Source organism: Staurois parvus, unplaced genomic scaffold (assembly GCF_062004578.1).
Source record: "Staurois parvus isolate SC_StPar_1 unplaced genomic scaffold, SC_StPar_1.0 ptg000410l, whole genome shotgun sequence".
NCBI lineage: Eukaryota > Metazoa > Chordata > Amphibia > Anura > Ranidae > Staurois > Staurois parvus.
This window is the reverse complement of record NW_028318206.1, coordinates 651,727-674,391: the sequence shown is the minus strand read 5'-3', so window position 1 is coordinate 674,391 and position 22,665 is coordinate 651,727. Positions and strand designations below refer to the sequence as shown.

At 40.8% G+C, this 22,665-nt stretch overlaps 1 protein-coding gene across 1 annotated transcript; it reads left to right on the top strand.

Annotated features, from left to right (window-relative positions):
• The first annotated feature begins 10,880 nt into the window (after nucleotides 1-10,880).
• LOC149455019 (embryonic protein UVS.2-like) lies at nucleotides 10,881-22,016 on the top strand. The gene is made up of 7 exons (XM_089686742.1): nucleotides 10,881-10,927; nucleotides 12,652-12,779; nucleotides 14,528-14,640; nucleotides 16,683-16,896; nucleotides 19,300-19,418; nucleotides 21,271-21,493; nucleotides 21,979-22,016. Exons 1-7 carry the CDS (start codon nucleotides 10,914-10,916, stop codon nucleotides 22,014-22,016), a joined length of 849 nt encoding a protein of 282 aa, XP_089542868.1. The 5' UTR covers nucleotides 10,881-10,913.
• The last annotated feature ends 649 nt before the right edge of the window (nucleotides 22,017-22,665 follow it).

Sequence of the window (22,665 nt, the reverse complement as noted above, 5' to 3'; positions counted from 1 at the left end):
TACAAATAAGACATTTTTTACAGGGATAAAACCCAATAAAATCAAACATATGTTTTTTGTTTACTATGGGAGGTGAGATAATGTTCTTCACTAAAACATCTCTTAAATTTCTTGCTTTCCTATAGATAAAGGAAGGTTTAACCGGAATATTAGGTCCCAAAATTGGATCCTTCTTGAGTAAGGGCCAATATTTATTAACTACAGATTCCATTTCCTTATAGTGATTACTGTATCCTGAAATGAACGCATATTCTACTCTTTTATTGTTGTTATTCTTTTTTACAGGTTTGGATTTCTTATTTCCTATATAATTTTTACTCACTTCAAATCTTGTTCTTTCTAATACCTCTGAATTGTAGCCTTTCTCCACAAATCTTTTTTTAATAATTTCTGTTTGCTCAATATATTCCTTTAAACGTGTACAGTTTCTAAAAATTCTTAGAAATTGTCCTTTAGGGATCCCATTGATCCATGTGGGGTGATGACAACTATGGGTGGGTATATACCCATTCCTATCGGTTTCTTTATATTTCAATATTTTTATTGAGAAATAAACATATTAAAACAAGATGGCTAACAATAAAAGAAAAAAAAAGAAAGGGCCCACCAACAAAATGGAACCAGATTCAGAATCATAAACATAATACTGGTAGGTAAAAAAAAAAAAAAAAAAAAAAAAGAAATTTAGCAGATAATAGCATTACAATGCACATGAAAAAAGTCAAAGCCATCAAAATATACAAGTTTCAAAGATCAATAAACAACAATTATAGCAAAATAGACCAAAAATAACAAAGAAAAATAAAAATGTTTAACAAATAGTAGGAAAAGAGAAAAAAAGAGGAAAAATAGAGAAAGGAGGGGGGGGGGGTCAGCTGCCAGACACTCACGATACAGTAATATAAGCAATCCAAGGATCCCAAGTCCTCTCAAATCTGGACACATCATCAGAGACGATACTCGTCAGTTTATCATTAACCATTATCCAGTTCAGTTTTTGTTTCACCCTATCCAGCGGGATCAAAGATTGCTTCCAACTCCTAGCTATAGTAATGCGAGCCGCCAATAAGATATATACAATTATTTTAATCGATCTTTTGGGAACATCAGAGGGTAGTATATTAAACAAGGCTACTTCCGGCGATCTACGGATATTAATTCCTGTCACTGAGTAAAGAAAATTAAATATGCGGATCCAGAACCTACTCACGACTGGGCATTTCCACCAGACATGGAACATAGTACCCTCTTGACCACAGCGTCGGAAACAGGCAGAAGAAACGGAAGGATACATAATGGCTAGGCGAGCAGGGACCAAATACCACCGAAGTAGCGTCTTGTAATTAGATTCAACAAGATCAGTGTTAATCGAAATCTTCGATAAGGCATGGGCCGCCGTCCGCCAGGTATCCAAATCCAATGAACTATTTAAATCCCGTTCCCATAAAGTCATGTAAGACAATTTTGTTAGAGGATCAACCAACAAAGCATAAACAATGGACAAGCGACCCCGCATTACCCCACTCGCCCCACAGGAGACCTCGAGGGAAGTAAGCGCACAAGGTTCTGTGAGTAGTCTAAGTTTGCTATCAATAAAAGAGCGAAGTTGATGGTAACGAAATATCTCTCCACGAGGCATCCCACAAAAATTCACAAAATACTGACGAGACCGAGGGCGAACCCCATCTAAATAATCACCAATACGTAGCAAACCCTTATTAATCCACCATTGGAACCCCGCGAAAGACAAACCCGGAACAAACTCAGGATTACCAAACACCGGAGCCAACGGAGTATGCGGAGAGAAAAAAGGTTTACGAGCTCGCCATCTATCCCACACTGACAATGAATAAGATAGAGTAGGACACAAAATAGGAGGGCGCAATCTATTGGGAAGCCACATGAGAGTACCAATAGCATATGAACGGCACGAAAGAGCCTCAATCCCAACCCATTGGGGGACATATCCCCTGGCCGTAGTACAAGATAGTTGTGCTATTTGGGCCGCCTGAAAATATGCGAAAAGATTAGGGAGTCCCAAACCACCATGCCTCTTCAAAGAAAACAAGGTAGATTTGTTCAGCCTAGGGCGCTTTCCCCTCCAAACAAATCTGGAGACTGCAGCCTGCAGGAAGACTAGTTCTCGTTTGGGAATCAGAATTGGTAACGTCCTAAAATAGTATAATAATCTAGGTAGGAAGGTCATTTTAATAGAATTAATTCTACCGAACCAGGAAAGAGAAAGATCCTGCCAGGCTAATAAGTCATTCTTAAGTCGCTTGAAAAGCGGGATATAGTTGGCCTGGTATAGCGTCAATACAGATTTCGTAAGAAGAATCCCCAGATAGGGGAGAGAACCAGGAGCCCACTGAAAAGCAAAGTTTTCCCGGCAGTAGCGAACCTCTGAATCGGGTAAAGAGATATTCAAAGCAACAGTTTTAGAGGAGTTGAGCGTAAGACCGGAGACCTCAGAAAAACGATGAAACAGATGGAAGAAACCAGGTAGAGACGTTCGAGGATCAGATATATACATAAGAACATCATCGGCAAATAGGGCACATTTATGAACCCTTTGACCACAGATAACACCCGATATAGAGGAATCAGCGCGAATAGCAATCGCAAGAGGTTCCATCGCCAATGCAAAGAGCAACGGAGAAAGAGGACATCCCTGTCTAGTTCCTCGCTCTATCGAAAAAGGAACTGATTTATGTCCACGAATGGATACCTGAGCTGACGGGGTAGAATAGAGGGCCCGCAACAACGTCGTAAAATAAGGGCCAAACCCAAACCTGTCCAACGTTTTAAACAAATAATCCCAGGACAGACTGTCGAATGCCTTCTGAATATCCAGTGACAGTAGAAAAATATCCCTTTGCGACGATCCATCCCAATTGGACTGCACAGCTGACAGCAAAGCTATAGTCCGCCTAATTTGGTCCGATGTTTGTCGACCACTTATGAATCCTGATTGGTCATCATGAATGTATAAGGCCAAGAAGTTATGGAGCCGTAAGGCCAGGATTTTAGTAAGAATCTTTAAATCACAATTAATTAAAGAAATAGGCCGGTAATTGGAGACCATAGCGGCATCCTTGAAAGGCTTGGGAATGACACTAATGAATGCCTTATTTTCCTCTGGGAGAACCACACCCCCCTCCCGCAAATAATTAAAGTACAGGGCCATATGGGGTATCAGAATGTCCGGGAAAGCTTTATAGTAAGTATTAGGAAGACCATCCGGTCCCGGGGCCTTGTGAGAGGCCAGGGATTTCACCGCATTCCTGTCAAGGTCCTACCTTTTCCCAGAGGTTATGTTACTCCATGTGCTAGCATCCATCTTGGATTTCTGCTGAGCATGATGGGAATCTTTTATGCCTTCAGGTCTCTGAGGTCCATCCCCCAGAGGGGTGTGGCTGAGTACATATAAGCCTGGGATCTGCACATGCTCTTTGCACTTGTGTCTTGTGTCTTTGTCTTGCTACAGCTCTGTGTATACGCTCGTGACTCTTCTGGTATTCTGACTCGGCTTGTGACTAAGACCATTCTCTGCGTTTCCCTTTGATCTGACCTTCTGTTGCTGAACCTGGCCCGTGACCTGTGATTCTCTGTCTACTGTTCTGTACTGTTTTGTCCTGTTGTTATTGACCCGGCTTGTCTGACTACGCTATTGTCATTCTCACCAACTACACGCCATTGGCGGCGGCCATTACCGCAGCTGGGGTGTCTCGGGGGCCGCGACCTGGTCCCTGGTTGCGTCAAGTCCATCCCCACCATCAGGGGCCCTGGTGAAGGGCAGCCTGGGACTTAGACTCCGCGCCCTGAGGGACTTCAGTCTGTTGGTGGTGGTTGTCGTCAGCCAGTGCGTTACCCTGCCACTAGGCCTACCTGTCCGTTCCACAGCCCTGCCCTGACATTTCCCAACCTCTTCACAGGAGATAGGTTGTTCCATTAGCTCCCTATGTGCCTCCTGGAGGGGGGAAAAGGAGATAGACTCCAAAAAAGCCTCCAGAGAGGAAGAAGAACAGCCCCCCGTGGGCGAACTATAAAGCTGAGAGTAAAAAGACTGAAATTTGTGGAGGATCTTACCCGGGTCCTGGGATAACGAACCATTGTCCAGTCTGAGCTTGGGGAGGGCCGTCTGGGAGTGTCTAGGAGTCAGCTTGCGTGCCAACAAGGTGCCAGGTCTGTCCCTCCACGTAAAGAATTTATGATTAGACCAATGAAGTTGTTTATCCGCAGTGGTAGTAAGACATAAATTAAGTTCCAGTCGGGCCTGGTCAAGTTTAAGTAACAAATCAGAACTGGGATGTTGTTTATGTTGAGCAACCAGGTCAATATATAACTGAGTTTTAGTAGCAAGTAGGTCAGTTCGGGCTTTTTTTAAACGAGAAGAGAGTTGAATAATATAGCCCCTGACTGAGGCCTTATGAGCTGCCCAATTAATCGCCGGGTTCGTGTCCTCTGCTTTATTAAAATCAAAAAACATTTGTAGGTGCGATGAAATTTCCCGACAATGAGATGGATTACCCAAAATAGAGTCATTAAGACGCCAATGAAAAGCCGTCTTACCAAGAGTCTCGGACGAAAAGGTGATAGAAACTGGGTCGTGGTCAGACCAGGGCGTGGAAAAGATTTTAGCAGTGACAAGTTTGGGGAGTGAATATGTATGAAGAAAAATATGGTCAATGCGAGAATAACTATCATGAGCCCTGGAGTAGTGGGAGTAGTCTCGGGAAGTAGGATTAGCCTCCCTCCATGCATCAATAAGATCATAGCGATATAAAAGTTGAGCCAATTTACGGCTCCGTCTAGAAGGAGGTTGAAGCGTGGCGGTTTGGGAACGATCCAGAGTCTGATCCAATGCTAAATTAGAGTCACCAGCTAGAATAACGTCACCCTCAAATTCTCCTACCAGAGTGCTTAGCAAAGATTGAAAAAATTCAACCTGATTGGTATTGGGGGTATAATAAATTATAAAAGTGATAAGGTCGCCTCCCAAGTGGCCTTTCACCAAAAGATATCTCCCCTCCTTGTCCCGGATAATTTTAGAGTCAACAAAGGACACTCGGCGAGAAAAGCAAAGGGCCACCCCCCGCTTTTTCTCTGTGGCATTAGCAAAAAAGCAGAGAGGGTAATTTTTATGAATATAACGTGGAGAGAAGGAGGGTGGAAAATGAGTCTCCTGTAAGGCAACTATATCCGCCCCAAGGGAGTAGTATGAGCTGAAAGCCTGTATACGTTTGGATGGGGAATTGAACCCCTGAACATTATGAGAAAGGAAGCGAATTTCTCCGCTAGTGGACCGTACGGAAGACATGACAAATAATTATGGAACTAAGCAGAATAAAGACCCCTCGTTCCTTAAAAGTAAGAAGATCCCTATAAGTCCCTAAATGTCGCCAGCTGACCCCCCAAAAAATCAGAAAACAACAAAAAGAAAAAAGACAGAAAAAAACAGAAAAAAGAAAAGAGAACATTCGGATCACAAAAGTCCAAATGCCAAGTGACCGCGGTACACAAAACAGTATCAGAAAATGAAGGAAACAATGTACCAGGAAATACAGAGCAATAGCCCTGCGGTGGAATAGGTCTGCCCAGAGAAACATTCCCGGGGAAGAGTCTTCCAATCAGGGAGAGCGCAAAGACACTCTCCGGCACTAACAGCAGTTACAACCCAATAACAATAAATCAAACGCACAGTGCATTAAACAAAAAAACAAAGCAATTAGAGCCACTGAAATGATATTCAGCAAACAAATGTAATTAACATCCTAAGTCCCACCCCCAGCCCATCCCCCCAAACCAATATAACAACAGCGGCCAATGCTCCGAAGAGCCACAGAAAGGCCGCCATCAACGAACATATTCCAGCGAAAAGTCCCCAAAAGAACACAAAAGTTCAAGAAGTCCACCCGGGCGGATTCCGGGACCCCTTCTTCTTAGATGATGGAGTAGTCCACAAAGGCTGGAGCGGCGGAGGTCGAGAAGCCGATCCCGTGGGAGAATGGGACGTCGGACTGCGAGATATAATACCCAGCTGAAGCAGCAACTCCTCGCCATCCTGGAATGTAGTAAACCCATAGGACTTTCCATTAAGAGTGAACTGCAGACGAAAAGGGTAGGCCCAACGATATTTAATGCCCTTTTGAACCAAGTGAGAAAGAAGTGGCTTGAGGGAGCGCCGCCTCTGGATAGTGGCCGACGAAACATCAGCAAATATTTGTACCCTGTGCCCTGCAAGCTCTATATCCGGATTCTCCCTGCCAAACCGCATAACCGCTTCCTTAACCTGAAAAAAATGAGGCTTGACGATGATATCTCTAGGAGGCCCTCCTTGCCGGGGGGGGATCAATGCCCGGTGAATGCGATCAATCTCAAGATGAAGATCATCAATTGCAGGCATAGCGGACCGCATGAGGGTATGTGCGCAGCTAGTAAGCTCCTTAACCGACTCAGGAAGACCTCGAATGCGAAAATTGTATCGCCTAGCCCGATTCTCCAGGTCATCAATTTTAGAATACGCCTCCTCCAGGCGATCTTGCAAGTCGGTGATCATGTTAGAATTTTGGGAGATGCTTTGGACTGTCGCATCAACTTTAGCCTCAATACAGTCTAAACGGTGGCCCAAGGCCTGAAAATCCTGCTTTAAATCCGCCGCCAATTTTGAGGTAGCTCTGTCTAATTCGCGTTGCAGCAAATCTGCGAATCGAGCTATCAAAGTCGCATCACAAGAGTATAGAGGCGGGTCAGGAGGAATCGTTGGCGAGGAAGCCGGGCTATCATCAGCGGGATCTGGACCGCTATGCTGGCTTGAAAAAATGGCAGCTATGTCGCTGCTCAAGGGCGAGGATGCAGGGGAGTCACGGCTCAATGGACAGGCCGAAGCCTGGGACTCTAGTGGCACAGGGCTGGAGGATGACTGGGGGGGCTGCAGGAAGTCACTCACCCCACCTAGCGATGCTGCTGTAGTCCTCCCTGGCCCAGCGTGGGACGAGGAGCCCATCTTCTCTCTCCGAGGGAGAGGTGCTGCTGTAGGAGAGGCAGAGGAGACCCCATGAGCCGCGGGCGCCGATCCGGCCGCCATCTTGGTCCTCCCAGTCCCCGCAGGGAGCCGCAGCTGGGAGCCTCCACGGCTCTTAATCGCCGACTTGCCGGGCATATTGACAGGTGCCCGAGATCCGGAGATAGGCAGGGGGGGGCCCCGGGGGTGAAGCGGCACTATGCCCTTTTATGGGCTGCTGTCAGTGCCGGAGATGTGCGGAGCTAATGCCGGGACATCCGATCCCGGCGGCCGCGCATGCGCACTCTCCTATCGGTTTCTTTAAAGTAAGTTTTAGTAAAAATCATATTATTTTCTATAAATATATTAAGATCTAAAAAGTTCACCGAACATTTATTCATACTAACTGAGAACTCCAACTCATATTCATTATTCTCTATTACTGTGATAAAATCCTTTAGTGAATCCATAGGGCCATCCCAAATCAATAAAATATCATCAATGTATCTTCTCCATAAAACCAGCCCTTCCCATTTCTTATTAAAAATTACATTTTCCTCCCATTTGCTTAAAAAAATATTTGCTAGACTGGGCGCAAATTTTGCGCCCATTGCTACTCCTTTCTTTTGTTCAAAAAAACTACCCCCATACCAAAAGTAATTTTTGTTCATACAAAACTCTAACAATTTAATAATAAATTTTCTTTGTTTAATATGCAAATTTGAACATTTTTTTAGACCCCATTTCACTGCTTTAATTCCATCCTCATGTTTGATGTTAGTATAGAGGGAATTTACGTCAATTGTTACCAAAATTGTATTGTTAGAAACTTCTCTCAGTTCTACCAAATCTATAACATCTTGAGCATCCCTCAGATAGGATGGCATCTGTTTCACTATAGGTTGAAGATATCGGTCAATATATTCACCGGTCCTAGAGTGTATGGACCCGATGCCATTGATAATCGGCCTACCTGGGGGGTTAATTAAACTTTTATGTATCTTAGGCAGATAATAAATGACCGGCATTCTACAATGTAGTGGGACCAAATATTTGGCTTCTTTTTCATTTAAAATTCCATCTTTTTTTGCTCCATTAACTAATTCCTGAAGTGTTTTTTTATAATGGTTCAAGAGATTATTTTTTATTACCATATATGTATCTTTATCTTTTAGAATATCAGTCATTACTTCTTCATAAGACAGCCTATCTAGTACAACTACCCCCCCACCCTTATCTGCTGGCCTAATGACCACATTCTTACGCTCCTTCAGAGAGTTCAATCCTTCCTAGAAATCCTTTCCCTCTTTATATTTTTTTACTTCCATATTTGTGATTTCTTCTGTTACCATATATTTAAAAACATCTAAAAATTGATTTTTATTATTCATAGGATTAAAAACTGAATTATTTCTCAGTCCACTATGTGTGTATAAATCCAAATTGGAGGGACCTAATTTATTCTCCAAAGAGTTAGGTCCAGGTAGAGATGAAAAATATTTTTTAATATTTAATTTTCTGATGTATTTATTCACATCAATATACATCCCAAATTTACTTATATTTGATTTAGGGGCAAATTTCAGTCCCTTATCAAGGACATTAATTTCATTTTGTGTCAGGGAAACTGAACTAAGATTGTAGATCCCTTTCCCTAGGCATCCTTCCTTTTTCTTTTGTTGTCCATTTTTTGTTCTCCCCCTGTTGTTTCTGCATTTTCCATTGAATGAACTATCTGTTCTTCCTTCCTCCATTGGGGAGATCCCTCCATCTCTCCTCTGTGAACATTTTGATACGGATAAGGTGGATCCCTTGGAATCCCTCCTCCCCATCCTTGTTGATAATAGGGCATTCTTGGTGGGGGTCCCGGTGGTCTCCCCCTGTAATTCCTCTGAAAAAAATTTCTACCTCCTCTTGGGTTCCCCCTAAAGCCACGGGGATTTCTCCAACCCTCCAATGGTTGAAATCTATTTTGAACTGGAACATTATAATAAGTCTTATAAGGGCTCCCATAATTTCCTTCATTGGGTCTCCACGGAGATTTAATTTGAGCTGGTTGTGTATAATTCATATTTTCTCTTTTTTTCTCTTCCATTTTGTTGGCAGGAGCAGTATTTTTACTATGCTTTTGCCCTTTAATGGGTGAACTATTTGGAGTAGTATCAGTAGACTGAGAGTTGTTACCGATAGTACTCTGCCATTTATAAACATTATTACTTTGGTAATCTCCTATATCTCTCATATATTTCTTATGTTTTTTCTTTTTAATCTCAATGTCTTTTTTATTTAATTGATCATGTAATTTCTTAAACGCCTCCTCATATTCCTTACTATCCTTAAGAACTTCTACCTTGTTCTTCAATTCTACCAGTTTACTCTCTATTATCTGAAGCTTCCTCTTTTTCCTTTCTAACAACATATTTATGAGTTGTGTCTCACAGGTATGGAAAAAACTACTCCATTCCTTATTAGAGGCTTCATCTACCAACCCATCATTAGGACCCAAATCCCACCTCAAACATCTGGGAATAATGCCTTCTGTTAAGTATTTTTCAAAAGTGATAACATCCCACCATAATTGAATTTTTTTCTCCATCGTGAATCCTATTTTTTTCACCAAAATCTCTAAATTATCCTCAAAAATTATTGATGTAGTTGAAAAAACCTCATCCAAATTAACTTGTCTATTATTAATAAAATTAAAAATATCCATATCCCTTGTGGAAAAACACACTCCCTAGTGTGCTAAATAAATATCTCTATAACTACCACTTCCTTAAAAGTAATAAGTGACAAATTAGAAAAACCAATATACAACAAAACTTAATTCCCCATAGCACAAAGATAAAACCTTCACCCTTGAAGATTTAAATAACAGTGTAAAAATGTGCCAAAATTACATAAATGAATAAATAATTCACCTCATACAGTAACTATCAGTATTCAAAAAAACTTAAAAAATTCTAAAAATTGTTCAAAAAAATGGAATAATTCAAAAAAGTGAGAAAAAGTCCCAAAAAAATTGTCCAAACAAAATTAATATAAGTTCAAACAAATTCCAAAAAATGTAAATATAAAATTGAAACTGAGAAATCCTTTTCAATCCTTCCTTTCTCACGATGGCTGATAGCTTCAGTCATAACCCCAGTATGCCACTTACAAACTGCAACGCATATATACTGTACGCATGCTTGTTCAGGGTTAGCGACTAAAAAAAATGGAACCTTCAAACAGCCAGGCAACTAGTATTGTTAAAAGGAGATACAATGGCAGTTCCTCTATGTTTTCTCCCTGAATAGTTTTGTTTCTTTGTTGTGAATAGCTATTGTTATAGGCTTGAAGGATATCTAAACCCAAGAACGGAAATGAAATGTATTGCAACTTACCAGACCTTAGATGTGGTGGCTATATCTTTTTTTCAGGCCTTTTCTCTTTATTTTAACCTGATTATCCTGCAAATAATGTTTTTCCTGTCCTTGGGTGGATATGTTCACTCCTCCACATTATCTCAGGAGGAAGCCATAGTTTTCACACAGGCTGGACTACAGACATGTCTACTTTTGCTCATCTCCATTACATGGGGGAGTGGGGAGAGAAGTAGTTTACATAAGGAAGATAACATTGTTTTTGCTTTCAGTTCAGCGCACATTAAACGACAGGGACACATTTCTGGCAAGATCAACAGGTATTTTCTGTACTTGTTGAAAATATTTTTAGCCTCAAAAGTGAAAACTAATGCAACCACTACATCTAAGGACTGGTAACCTGCAGTACATTACACTGATGTCTTGAGGATAAGTTATTCTTTAAAGTAGCTCATTAACAAGTAATATTCTTTACAGAAGATGAAGATCAATTTCAGAAGGACGAAGGAAGCACTTTCAGTATTTCTTATGACTATACTTCAGTGATGCATTACAGCAGGTAAAAGAAGACAATCTGTAACCCTGCTTTAACTTTAGATGGGAAAACTAACCTAAACCAGCCATCAGTCTGTATTTATATTTTGTTGGCAGCTGGTGGAATCATAATCTAGATCCCTGTATATCTCGTAGTAAAGTATGCAGTGCTACCCCCGAAGGAGCCGTTGAAGTTTAACAGGTTCTTTCCCAAAGCAGTGCAGAGTCAGCCAGGCACACAACAGCTGTCCGCTGGTTCACAGCTGGGGACCATGAAGTAGGTTTGAGAACAGGTAGGAGGTTCTACTTACAGCATGCTGGAACAATATCAGTCCAATGGTGTTGCCTCTTGTACAGCAGTCCAGTATCCAGTCCAAAAGACTTCAAGGTAGTCCAGCATCCAGTCTAAAAGACTCCAAGGGCAAGCAGCACCCCCCTTCTCTCAGCTCAAAGATCCATTCCCTTAGAGGAGCAAAGAGACAATCTCATGAGGGCTCCAGACTATTTAAAAGCATCCCAGACACCATTTGGGCACACCACCCAAGGGATTGGCTAGGCCCTGCTCAATATCCAGGCTGTTCATTTGAATTCTTCCTCCCTAAGCTCCAGAAACCTCTTCTAGAGGCAGGAGGACACAATCAAACTCTCAGCCTGTGAAGCCCTGAACAGACCAGACCAAAAGAATCACTGCTTCCCTGATTACAGCAAGAACCAGAAACTAAATTGACCCAGCAGCCTAACTAGGAGGGTGCTACAAGTAGATCCTCCCTTATGCTAGGGAGTCTCACACATCCTAATGCAGCATGAAAGAAGAACACCCAACAGGGAAAAAAGGACAACTAACTTGTAACTGGTAGAGACTGAGTATATAAGGGAGCTCCTCCTGCACAATCTGCCCAACACTCCTGAAGGTGAGGACAACGAGTGTGAGGGCACAAAGTGCCAAGAGCGCTCGAGTTGCAGGAACTGGGTTGAAACTAGATACATAGAGCAGAGAACTGAGGATTACGGAGCAGGAACCAAGCACAGGAACACCATGGTACCAGTGCAGGTTGCATGAACTAGCATGAGGCCTTTGCCGAGGGCAGACACGGTTAGACAGCTGGAACTGGTAAACTACAATATTGTACATTTTTGCTTTTGGGTTCAGATACACTTTAAAAGAGAAGCACTGGATTTTTTTATTGTAAATCATACTTACCTAGGTGGATGCAGCATGGATCCGATGCTGCATCTGTGCCCTGCTGGCTCTAAGGCTGAGTAATCAAACACCTCTGATCACTCTGTTTTCCCACTTCGCTCTGAGCAGAGAGTCGGGACTGTCAGTCTCTTCACTCTGCTGACCAAGCACTCACCGAAGCAATGAGCTGTGGGGGTGGGTGGGATAGGCTGACTCAGTCTCTCGGTAGCTCGCTGAGAGGCTAAGCCAGGTGCCGGTCCAGGCTCCTGGGTGGGTCCTGACCATATGGTCACGATCCAGCTCTGTGATGTCAGCCAACAGCGGGCGTTAGTCGGCCAAAAACAGGTCACACGAGTGCAGCTAAGTGGGTTTTGGCTGTACTTCTTCTGTTACCGTAAAATAAATAAATAAATAATCCGTGCCCCACCAATACATCAATAAGAAAATAAAACATAATTTATTCAAAAAGAGATTACATCCATCCAACCTTTTTTCCTTTAAAAGAAAAAAAAACAATTGTGGTGCTTTTGCTGTGTTCTAACTCTACATATGTCTTCTTATACTTCCAGTAAAACATTTGTTAATACATCAAAGCAGGTGTCAATCATACCAATACCAAATACCAATGTTCCCATTGGACAGAGAACGGGACTCAGCAGCCTGGATGTGAAGAGGATAAACCTGCTCTATAACTGCAGTAAGTTTCTTCTAACTTGTGACCACAATGTAAGCTATACTCTTGTAGCACTTACCCCAGAAGAGGCTGCTGAAAACAGACAGGTTCTCCCTAAATATTACAGAGGCCACCAGTCACTCAAGCACACCGACAATTAGAGCCCAGTCTAGGGGAGATGTTTTTAGGATTTACTACTCAGAAACTTTAACAGGAGAGGGATTGTGGTCACGGGATAATCCAACATGATCGGCAATAACAGCTAGCTTCTGTCTAGACTTTCAACTTTCTCTGGAGGTTGCCCTGGATGTCAGTATATCTAAGGACCCACAGTTGTAGACCACAGGGCAAGCGTTAGCAATTGGTTCTCTTCCACTTCTCCATCACTGTCAGTCCCCATTAAGATCATTATTCACAGCGTCCTAGGAACTGTCTGCCACCCTGTCTCCTCAGGGAGATCCTCAAAGAGGCAGATGAAAAATCCTCCTCCTGACCTGGACTTTGACATTGCCTGTTAGAAGGTATCTACTGTACATCTTAGCTGTCCTCCTTAGGCCCTTAGGCCAGATGCTGAGGCCTTAACATTGATTTCTTGTCTTAGTGGTCCTTCTCCTAGGGGCAGCAGCCCCCAGGAGTACTGGCACCCTCTCTGACAAGAAGAGAACACTGCTCAAGGTTCCTAAACATTTATCACCTCCCCGACCACATTCTGGATTCCCCCTTTCGGGGATTGGCCAAGGTATGATAAATATTAAGCTGATCATTTGAATCTCCCTCCCTACCCACATGGAAGAAAAACATATTTTAAATATAATTAAAAAATATTCTTCCCAAATATATTGACATATATTTGAAATGCTACAATTTTGGCCATATTTAATATATTTCAAAAGTGAGGGAACGTCTCCCCAATGGGGTCACAGACAAAAAAGAAAATGTATCAGAACTTTAAACTCTCCCCTGGTTTATCAAAAAAGAATGAAATAAAAAAGAGCTTTAATGTGGTTTTCCTTTTCTCATCCACTCTCCCCCACTGGAGTTCCACTTTAAGGAGTGAGGACAAGAAGTCAGGTGAAAGTTCTGATTCGCTTTAGTTGGAGCTTACACAGAGCTGAGTGTCTCTCTGCCGCCATTTGACAGTGCTAGCCAATAAGAGATAAAGTGGAGTAAGTCAAATGCTCCTCTATACTGAGAAGTATTCCCTTTGCTTCCATTGGCTGAACAGATCGGTGGAGTGAATAAAAGTTCAGCATGTGCTCCTGGGAAGGGGAAGCAAAACTTTTACTTTACTCTGCGTGGGCACAGCACACTCTTGCATTTAGGAAGGGAAGAATAGAGCAGCACAGTGGCTAAATGGTAAGGACTTCTGCCTGGCAGTACTAGGGTCGTTGGTTCGAACCCCAACCACAGCACCACCTGCCTGGAGTTTGCATGTTCTCCCTGTACCTGCGTGGGTTTTCTCCGGGTACTCCGGTTTCCTCCCACACTCCAAAGATATGCTGGTAGGTTAACTGGCTCCTGTCTTAATTGGCCCTAGTATGTGTATGTATGAATGTGAGTTAGGGACTTTAGACTGTACGCCCCTTGAGGGTTAGGGATCGATGTGAAAGGACAATATATATGTAAAAGCCTTGCGAAAATTGATGGCATTATATAAGTATCTGAAATAAATAAATATTATTTACAGTCTCTCTGCTCCACCCCTGAGGATGCAAATTGCATTTTTTTTTTATACTATGACATTTGTAGGAATTGATTGTTTTTTCATGCAGGTCTATGCAGGACAAAGTTGATGGGTGCCTCAGGAAAATTCTCTTCCAGTGATGCCACTGCCACCAACACCAGTGACAATTGTCTATGGCTCCTACATGCTCCTTCAAACCTGGTAATTTTTCTGGCATTGATTCTGCTCTGGCATTCATTCTGTTTTAAAATAAGTAGCCATAAAATATCCCAAACAAAAAAAGATTTGGTTAACTAATGCTCAAAAAAGAATCTTGTCTCAGCTGGTACCTCCAGGATTTCTCCTGAATTATCTGATCTTGTACTGTATGTATTGGGAGAAAGAGTGAAGTGGTGCAGAATCTTTTATTAGAGGAAAGGCATGAAGGGTGTAAATGGCCTCTAGTCCTCAATAATTTTGATAATAGGGACTATAGTGAAAGCCTGAGCTCCTTATTTCTTTTTTTTTTTAGATCTAACATATAACCTTTATTCAAATATATAAAAAAATGTATGCTCAGCTGTATTTAATGCCTATTGGAGTGGAATGTACTGCGCACAACAATATAAATGGATACCATTGCAATTATTTACCTTACATCCAAATGGTTAATAACACCTGACCAAATCAAATACCATACCGTTTTAGATGATGTGACGGCATACAAAGAGGCACTGTAGTTTGATGATAAGCCTATCAGCTTGAATATATAATCTTTGTTAAGGAAATGGAGTTTCCCCATGGACAAAACCAATTAGACAGTACAAGCCATTTTCTTTGGAGAGGTCTGTACTGTGTTTTACAATGCATCACTTGCATTCCTCAAGACAGTGAGGAATGTTTAGTGGATATGGTGATGTATGGGGCTTATCCATGAGAGGCTGAGCTCCTTATTTCTTAAGTATATGTGTAGCCATTTTTTTAAGTTTGGATAGAGTAGGGAAAATCCCTTCTTGGAGAGTTGTCTGTAGAGATGTACATGACAGAAAAATGTGTTTTGTTTCGGATTTGTTCCTTAAGTTAATATTTTTGTTATGCTGTATTTGCTATGTTAGAATGATTATTTTTTGGAATTAATTTCGTATATTCGTTATTTTCAGATCGATTCAAATTTCAAATTTTAATTCAAAATTCTAAGTTTGAATTTTAGAAGACGGCTATATTCGTTCTATTTTAGTATATCTGTTCTATTTTTTTCTATTCTGTTCTATTCTATTCTACTCTATTCTATTCTTTTATTTTCTTTTATTCTTTTATATTATATTCTGTTCTTTTATTTTCTATTCTACTCGTTTATTTTCTATTCTATTATTTTATATTCTACTCTTTTATGTTATCTTTTCTTCTCTCCTTTTATATTCTGTTCTATTCTATTCTCATTTATTCTGTTCTATTCTTTTCTATTCTAATCTATAAAGCAGCCCAAATAGGAATCATCATCTTATTTCACTTTTATGCCTTACTGTATTTATTGCAGTATGTTTCCATTTCGAATTCAATTTATTTTTTTATTTCTAATTCATTTTCAAATTCAAATTTGGATAATTTGTTTTGTTCTTATTTATTATGGATTTGTTGAAATTCATTACTGTTACTGATTCGGAAATTCAGATACATTCGAATTTCAGAATAACCGAAATTTCAGCTGAATTTCAATTTGTAATGAAACGAATCGCAAGTCAATGTCAAATTTTTTTTTGGTCAGGATTTTTTTTTTTATTTTTTAAATTAGTGTCAGTGTCAGTTAATGGCAGGATAAAAGAAAGCAAATTGCGCATTGTTGTTTCTGTGCTGTTCTACGGGTACAAACAACAACTAACATACACACATGTGGTATTGCTGCGATCGTCAGGAGCAGGAGAATATATTTTGGGTTGTTCTATGGTGGTAAATTATGGTAGTAGCAAGAAATACACAGCTAAATTTTAAAAAATGTTTTTCTTAATTATTTTTGGCCAGTTTTTTTTACCACTTTTGGTACTAAAAAAAATCAGGAGATATCCATTACCATTTACCACCAAGTGAAAGTCCAATTTGTCCTGAAAAAATCAAGGTATAGCCTAACTAGATGCACAAATCAGTTGTGATGATTTGTACGTTTTTGCTAACACATGTCAATGTTGCAAAATTGTGCTTAGGCGTTAAGATTTGTTTTGCCCTTAGGCATGAAGGGGTTAAGTTACTGAACTTTGTTAATTTTACAGATATTGCTGCAGTTTTCCAAGTTTGTGTGTTCCTCCAAGAACTGTAACGCTAAGATCAACGTGTACGATGGGGTGACCAAGAACAGCAATCTGCTAGCCACAGTCAGCCCCGACCAGCCTCTTCCGGTGCTGGTCTCATCCAGCACATTGATGCTGCTGGAATATATCACCAATGCATCTACTCCAAGCAGATTCAGTGGATCTTATAATACAGGTATGTATTCATTTCTAGTGTGTATTATATGGTCAAAAAATATTAATTCATTGTTCCTTAAAGTGTATATAAACCCAAAAGGCTCTTGCACAGGGGACCTCTAGCTACTGGGCCTCCAGTCCTGTCATTTTAGTGTGCCCAGGGGGCACCTTGTCAAAGTCTATGGCAGGCTGAAATATTCTGCATTTTGGGCATTCATCCCTGAATAAATAGGGCCCTATATGAGTGCCCTAAAATTCCAGAACTGGGGCCCAGTAGCTGAACGCTCTACATGAAACTGGCCTAACAAGTAACTTCTCTTATTTTCTCCCTTTTGGTCTGTTTAATACACTGTATTGCCCAAAACGTTTTTTTACATGTATATGATAAGTGCACACTTCCTGCATTATCTCAAAGAGACTACTTAGCCCTCGCAGTTCTTTAAGAGGAACATCAGCCCAAAACCTCCAATGAGGGTTAATTCAACCCCTTTTTTTGTCCACTGGATTGATTTATAATAGCAAACCTACGCGCCCGGCAAATCAAGGGCTGTCCAGCACACTGGGTCCCATCTTTTTTGTAAAGTTAGGCCAGCTGTCTCTTCCAAGGCCTATCAGCCACCCCCGGATGACACTGCACAGCATATTCTACATAGCCCATACATAGCATCCTGGGATGTGTGACATGGCTATCCTCAAAAAAAGAAAAGAAAATTTGGTTGCAGTTTGCGTGAGGGAGTAAGAAGGAGGAGCAGGATGGAAGGAACAACCAAAAGTTAGTGGAGGTCCACTTTAAGCTGTGTATTGTCAGCCCACAATAGGAATTAGGAGCTGAGTGCATTTTATGGCAGACCAACAGGCGTTTTCAGGGTTCTTGGATCTTGGTTCTTGTTTATGGATCGTAGAGGTGTACTTTTTTATTATTTTGCTTTAAAATATAGAGAGATAGAAGAAGGCAGAATAAAGACCAACTGGTCCATCACATCTACCCTATTATTTTGTTAATACTTATACTTTTTATTTTTGTTTTTTGGGGGTTTTATAACTTTTTTCCATTTGCCTCCCCCCTGACCTAATACAGCCCAGATGCATGCTTACTTCATTCCAGTGCCCATGGCATTTTCTTGCACATTAGAGCAGCTTTTTTCAACTAGGGCACAGGTGTCAAACTGGCAGCCCTCCAGCTGTTGCCAAACTATAAGTCCCATGAGTCATTGCAAGATTGACAGTTACAAGCATGACTCCCAAAGGCAGAGGCATGATGGGACTTGTAGTTTTGCAACAGCTGGAGGGCCACCAGCTTGACACCCCTGAACTAAGGTATCACCCTGGGGTACCTTTTGGGTTCTTCAATGGTGCCTTGGGAAAATGCCTAAAAGCTTTCCCCAAATTGGCCAAAAATTGTCAACAAGTCAGCAGGTGTGAAACAAAGCCACAGGGTTTTGTTTTGCAACCTTACAACCATGGGCAATTTGTGGGCCAGCTGCCAGCATCCTAACAACTGATGACATCATAGGTTGATAAGAAGGAAATCGGGCCCCTGAGGACATCCTTGTTTGTCCCTTCCTTCCGCTCTCCATCAGCACTGGGGTCATATTAGCTGAATGAGGGAGAGAAATAGAAAGAAGAGAAATGAGAAATGCTGGAATGGTAGCCAGAACCAGTGTGCATAGGTATATTGCTTTGTAACAATAAATCACCTCTAATGTTGGGGGTCCCACATGTGTGGATGTTGCTGAATTATGTAAAACTGTACTTTTAGTTTTTTTACGTTTTGGAATGGGGTGTCTCAAGTTTGAGCATAATTTTAAAGGGTGCCTTGGCTGAAAAAAAGGTTGAGAAACACTGCACTAGAACATCTTCATTGTCTTGGCTGTACCTGTGAAATAGCTCCCCACAGACTTCTATGGAACGGTGTTGCAAGGTGGGAGACGCATGGAAGACAGTCCCATAGGCTATGGAGGGCATGGGAAGTTACTGTTACAAAATATGTATATAGTAATATATTTTATAGATTTTTAATCCAGCTGGAGGAAAGACATCTCTTTATAGCAGCACATTAAAAATAACCTGTTGTGGGGGAAATGGAGTCTGCCATTCTTAACCCCTTTTTCTGAAAATGTCAGTTACCTGGCCATCACATTTATCTAATGGCTTTAATACTTCTGGAGTCAAGTCAAATGATTGAGGTTAAGGATCCACCTGACTTTCAGGCAAAAGGAAACCTGCAGCTTCACTGGTTCCTTGCTACAGACTTTCTTTAAATAGGCAGCCTTGTAATTGTATGCTTAAATGGAACATGTGGGCTTCATCAGATCTGCTGAAGACTTCTGGGTGAGGCAGCAGGCCAGTCACAACCAATGTAACTTCTCCATCCACCATGCAGTGCTTCGTATACAATGTTGTGTTTTTGTTTCATTTACAGTGATGTATGGAGGCACTTTTACCAAAGATGGCGGATCTGTGGAGTCCCCAAATTACCCCTTCTCTTACCCGAATAATACAAGAGGTACATATATCATCATTGCTCCGCCGAAAAAGCGAGTGAGTATATGAGAAACATTATTATTGGAGAACTTTCCTCCCAAAATGTCAAGAGCCCTTATGATGTAGTATTTTTCATGTCCACTATATGTTTACAATTTACAAAATTTCAGCACAAGGGTCACACATATATTTTACAAACATTTGCTGGCCGAAAAAAGTCAGTTTTATACATGAGCCCTTATGATGTAGTATTTTTCATGTCCACTATATGTTTACAATTTACAAAATTTCAGCACAAGGGTCACACATATATTTTACAAAAATTTGCTGGCCGAAAAAAGTCAGTTTTATACATGAGCCCTTATGATGTAGTATTTTTCATGTCCACTATATGTTTACAATTTACAAAATTTCAGCACAAGGGTCACACATATATTTTACAAACATTTGCTGGCCGAAAAAAGTCAGTTTTATACATGAGCCCTTATGATGTAGTATTTTTCATGTCCACTATATGTTTACAATTTACAAAATTTCAGCACAAGGGTCACACATATATTTTACAAAAATTTGCTGGCCGAAAAAAGTCAGTTTTATACATGAGCCCTTATGATGTAGTATTTTTCATGTCCACTATATGTTTACAATTTACAAAATTTCAGCACAAGGGTCACACATATATTTTACAAAAATTTGCTGGCCGAAAAAAGTCAGTTTTATACATGAATGAATACAATTAAAATTGATATATTTTACTTGGACTTTTTTTTGTAATCATCATGACAGAATTCAGACCAACAGAGAAAGAACTTTAAACAAAACAAAGACATTCCAAAGAAACCTGATCCCATTAGAATCTCGACTTAGATCAGGGTCACCATAAGGGAAACTCGGATGGGGACTCTTATGTAAGAAGGAATTCCGATTGTAATCATCATGACAAAATTCAGACCAACAGAGAAAAAACTTTAGTTAAACAAAACAATGACATTCCAAAGAAACCTGATCCCATTAGGATCTCGACTTAGATCAGGGTCCCCATAAGGGAGACTCGGATGGGGACTCTTATGTAAGAAGAAACTCTGATTGGGACTTGGATGTATGGGGAGACTCTGATGAGGACTCTTATTTAAGGGGGAATTCTGAGGAAGAGAGGGCTGTGATGTAGGGGGGACTAACAAGATTACTCTCATGTAAGGCGGTAGTCTGATTGGGACCCTGATGTAAGGGGGGACTCTGATGAGGACTCTTATTTAAGGGGGAATTCTGAGGAAGAGAGGGCTGTGATGTAGGGGGGACTAACAAGATTAGTTGTTGGGACGTCTGTGATCCTAGAAACAATGGTACAACAACAGCACAGCCAGTGGAGCCTGCACTGGAGACCAGAGGGGAGCCAGGAGCGCTAGCGGGAAACCTGGGAAGAAGAGGATCGGGGCTGCTCTGTGCAAAACCACTGCACAGAGCAGGCAAGTATGACATGTTTGTTATTTTTTTTTTTAAAGACAAACCTTTAATACCACTTTATACATAGAGGCATGGAGTATCTGTATGCACACGGCTGCCATTTTGTTGAAGACAAAAAGAAGTCTAATTATACTGTAACAGCTGGTGACAAACATTAGTCTGTTAGTACTTACAAAAAATGCTAAAATATCCAGCTTTAGATATTGTTAATGACTCACAAAGATCTTCTTAATAATTGATCTTTGAAACTATGAGTCTTTAAACTTACATTTATGAATTTTTATTAAATCTACAGTTCTATAAAATTAAAATAATTGATTGTGACAAGCTTCTCTAGCTGCATGAATTTCTGTACATTGCCTTCATGTGCCATCTTGTAAATATTCTGTATGAACTGTGAAATACTTTCATATGCATATCTTAAAATAATGAATATTTATCGCAGTTATCGCTGACCTTCAGTGACTTTGACATTGAGTCATCTTCCAACTGCTCGAATGACTACCTGAATATTAGAGATGGTGGTGACCTTAAAGCGCGGCTCCTTGGTGTTTACTGTGGACGGAAATCAAACCTGGTCATAACCTCCAGTGGGCCAATGGTAGTGCTCCAGTTCTCCAGCAACACCAGCAAAACTGGAAAAGGGTTTAAAGCAAATTATTCCTTTGGTAAGTTGATTCTCTGACATCTTTTGATATATATAATTGTAATTTATTAACGTGGGCTAGACTAAAATACATCATTCCAACCTAAACCTTCCCAACAGGGGAGCAGAGAAAGGTATTTTATACAAAACGTTATACATATCAGATAATACAATAATAGTGGAAACTTCCTATACTTTCTTATATTCCTCTTTGGGCACCATCCCCCAGTTAAAACACTAATGGAGTGCCCCCCATCCAAGGCATGTGGAAGGGAAAAATTGGGGACTTTAAATGCGCCACAAAGAGGTCATACACATACAGTACACATATATAAAACTTCCATGATCTTTATTGTACAATTAGAAAGCCGAAATAGATTATAAATACTTTAAAAATGACTCTATATGGATCATACACAAACCTGAACACAATACATTTAGTATATCCAGTTATCTCCTGTATGGTGTTTTTAATAGACCCTTTTCATGAATAATTCATTTCCTCAGGATCTACTCCTATTACAAATACAACAAGTAGACTCTAAGTCTACCAAGGACATTAGTCATGACATGAAGTATTATCCAAAGAGCCAAATCAGAACTCTTCCCTCACCAACACCTGGTATCTAGTATCCAACAACTTTAATTACCTAGATTATCAATAGATAAATGTATCCCTATTCTCTTAGTCACCCCTATAATCTTCAGTTTATTAGATATGTACAGAGCATGGGACCCAAATTCTGCTGTCTCCAGCTGATTATTTACAGCAGACTGTCAGCAGTTCATAACACTCCAACATGGTGCCCTGGCGTCTGTTGGTCCAAAACTCTGCACAAGAAAAGTTCCCCCATTGTTTGCATTGTGCTTAGTGCCATGCAGTCAAAAATACATAATGTAGCCCAAAACAATGAAAATAATACCGCTCGAATACGCCCAAACCTGTATCAGTCGGATCAGCATGTGGACAGACCGGTGCAAGACAGATAGGAGTGGCTTGTCAGGCTCCAGTAGACTTCAACAAAATGGTGGCCGTCTGCACACCAGACAGCTTCAGCTTCTGTTCTCTACCTGTAGAGAATTCCTTAGACACATTTTACCCTTTTCAGGGCTTAATTGTAGAGGCGTAGAGTATCTGTGTGCAGATGGCCACCATTTTGCTGAAGACATAAAGTATTAATTATACTGTCACAG

Coding starts and splice junctions, on each gene's coding strand:
- LOC149455019 (XM_089686742.1), top strand. Junction 12,780..14,527: donor AAACCTGCTCTATAACTGCA/GTAAGTTTCTTC, acceptor TTTTTCATGCAG/GTCTATGCAGGACAAAGTTG. Junction 21,494..21,978: donor TAAAGCAAATTATTCCTTTG/GTAAGTTGATTC, acceptor TCATTTCCTCAG/GATCTACTCCTATTACAAAT.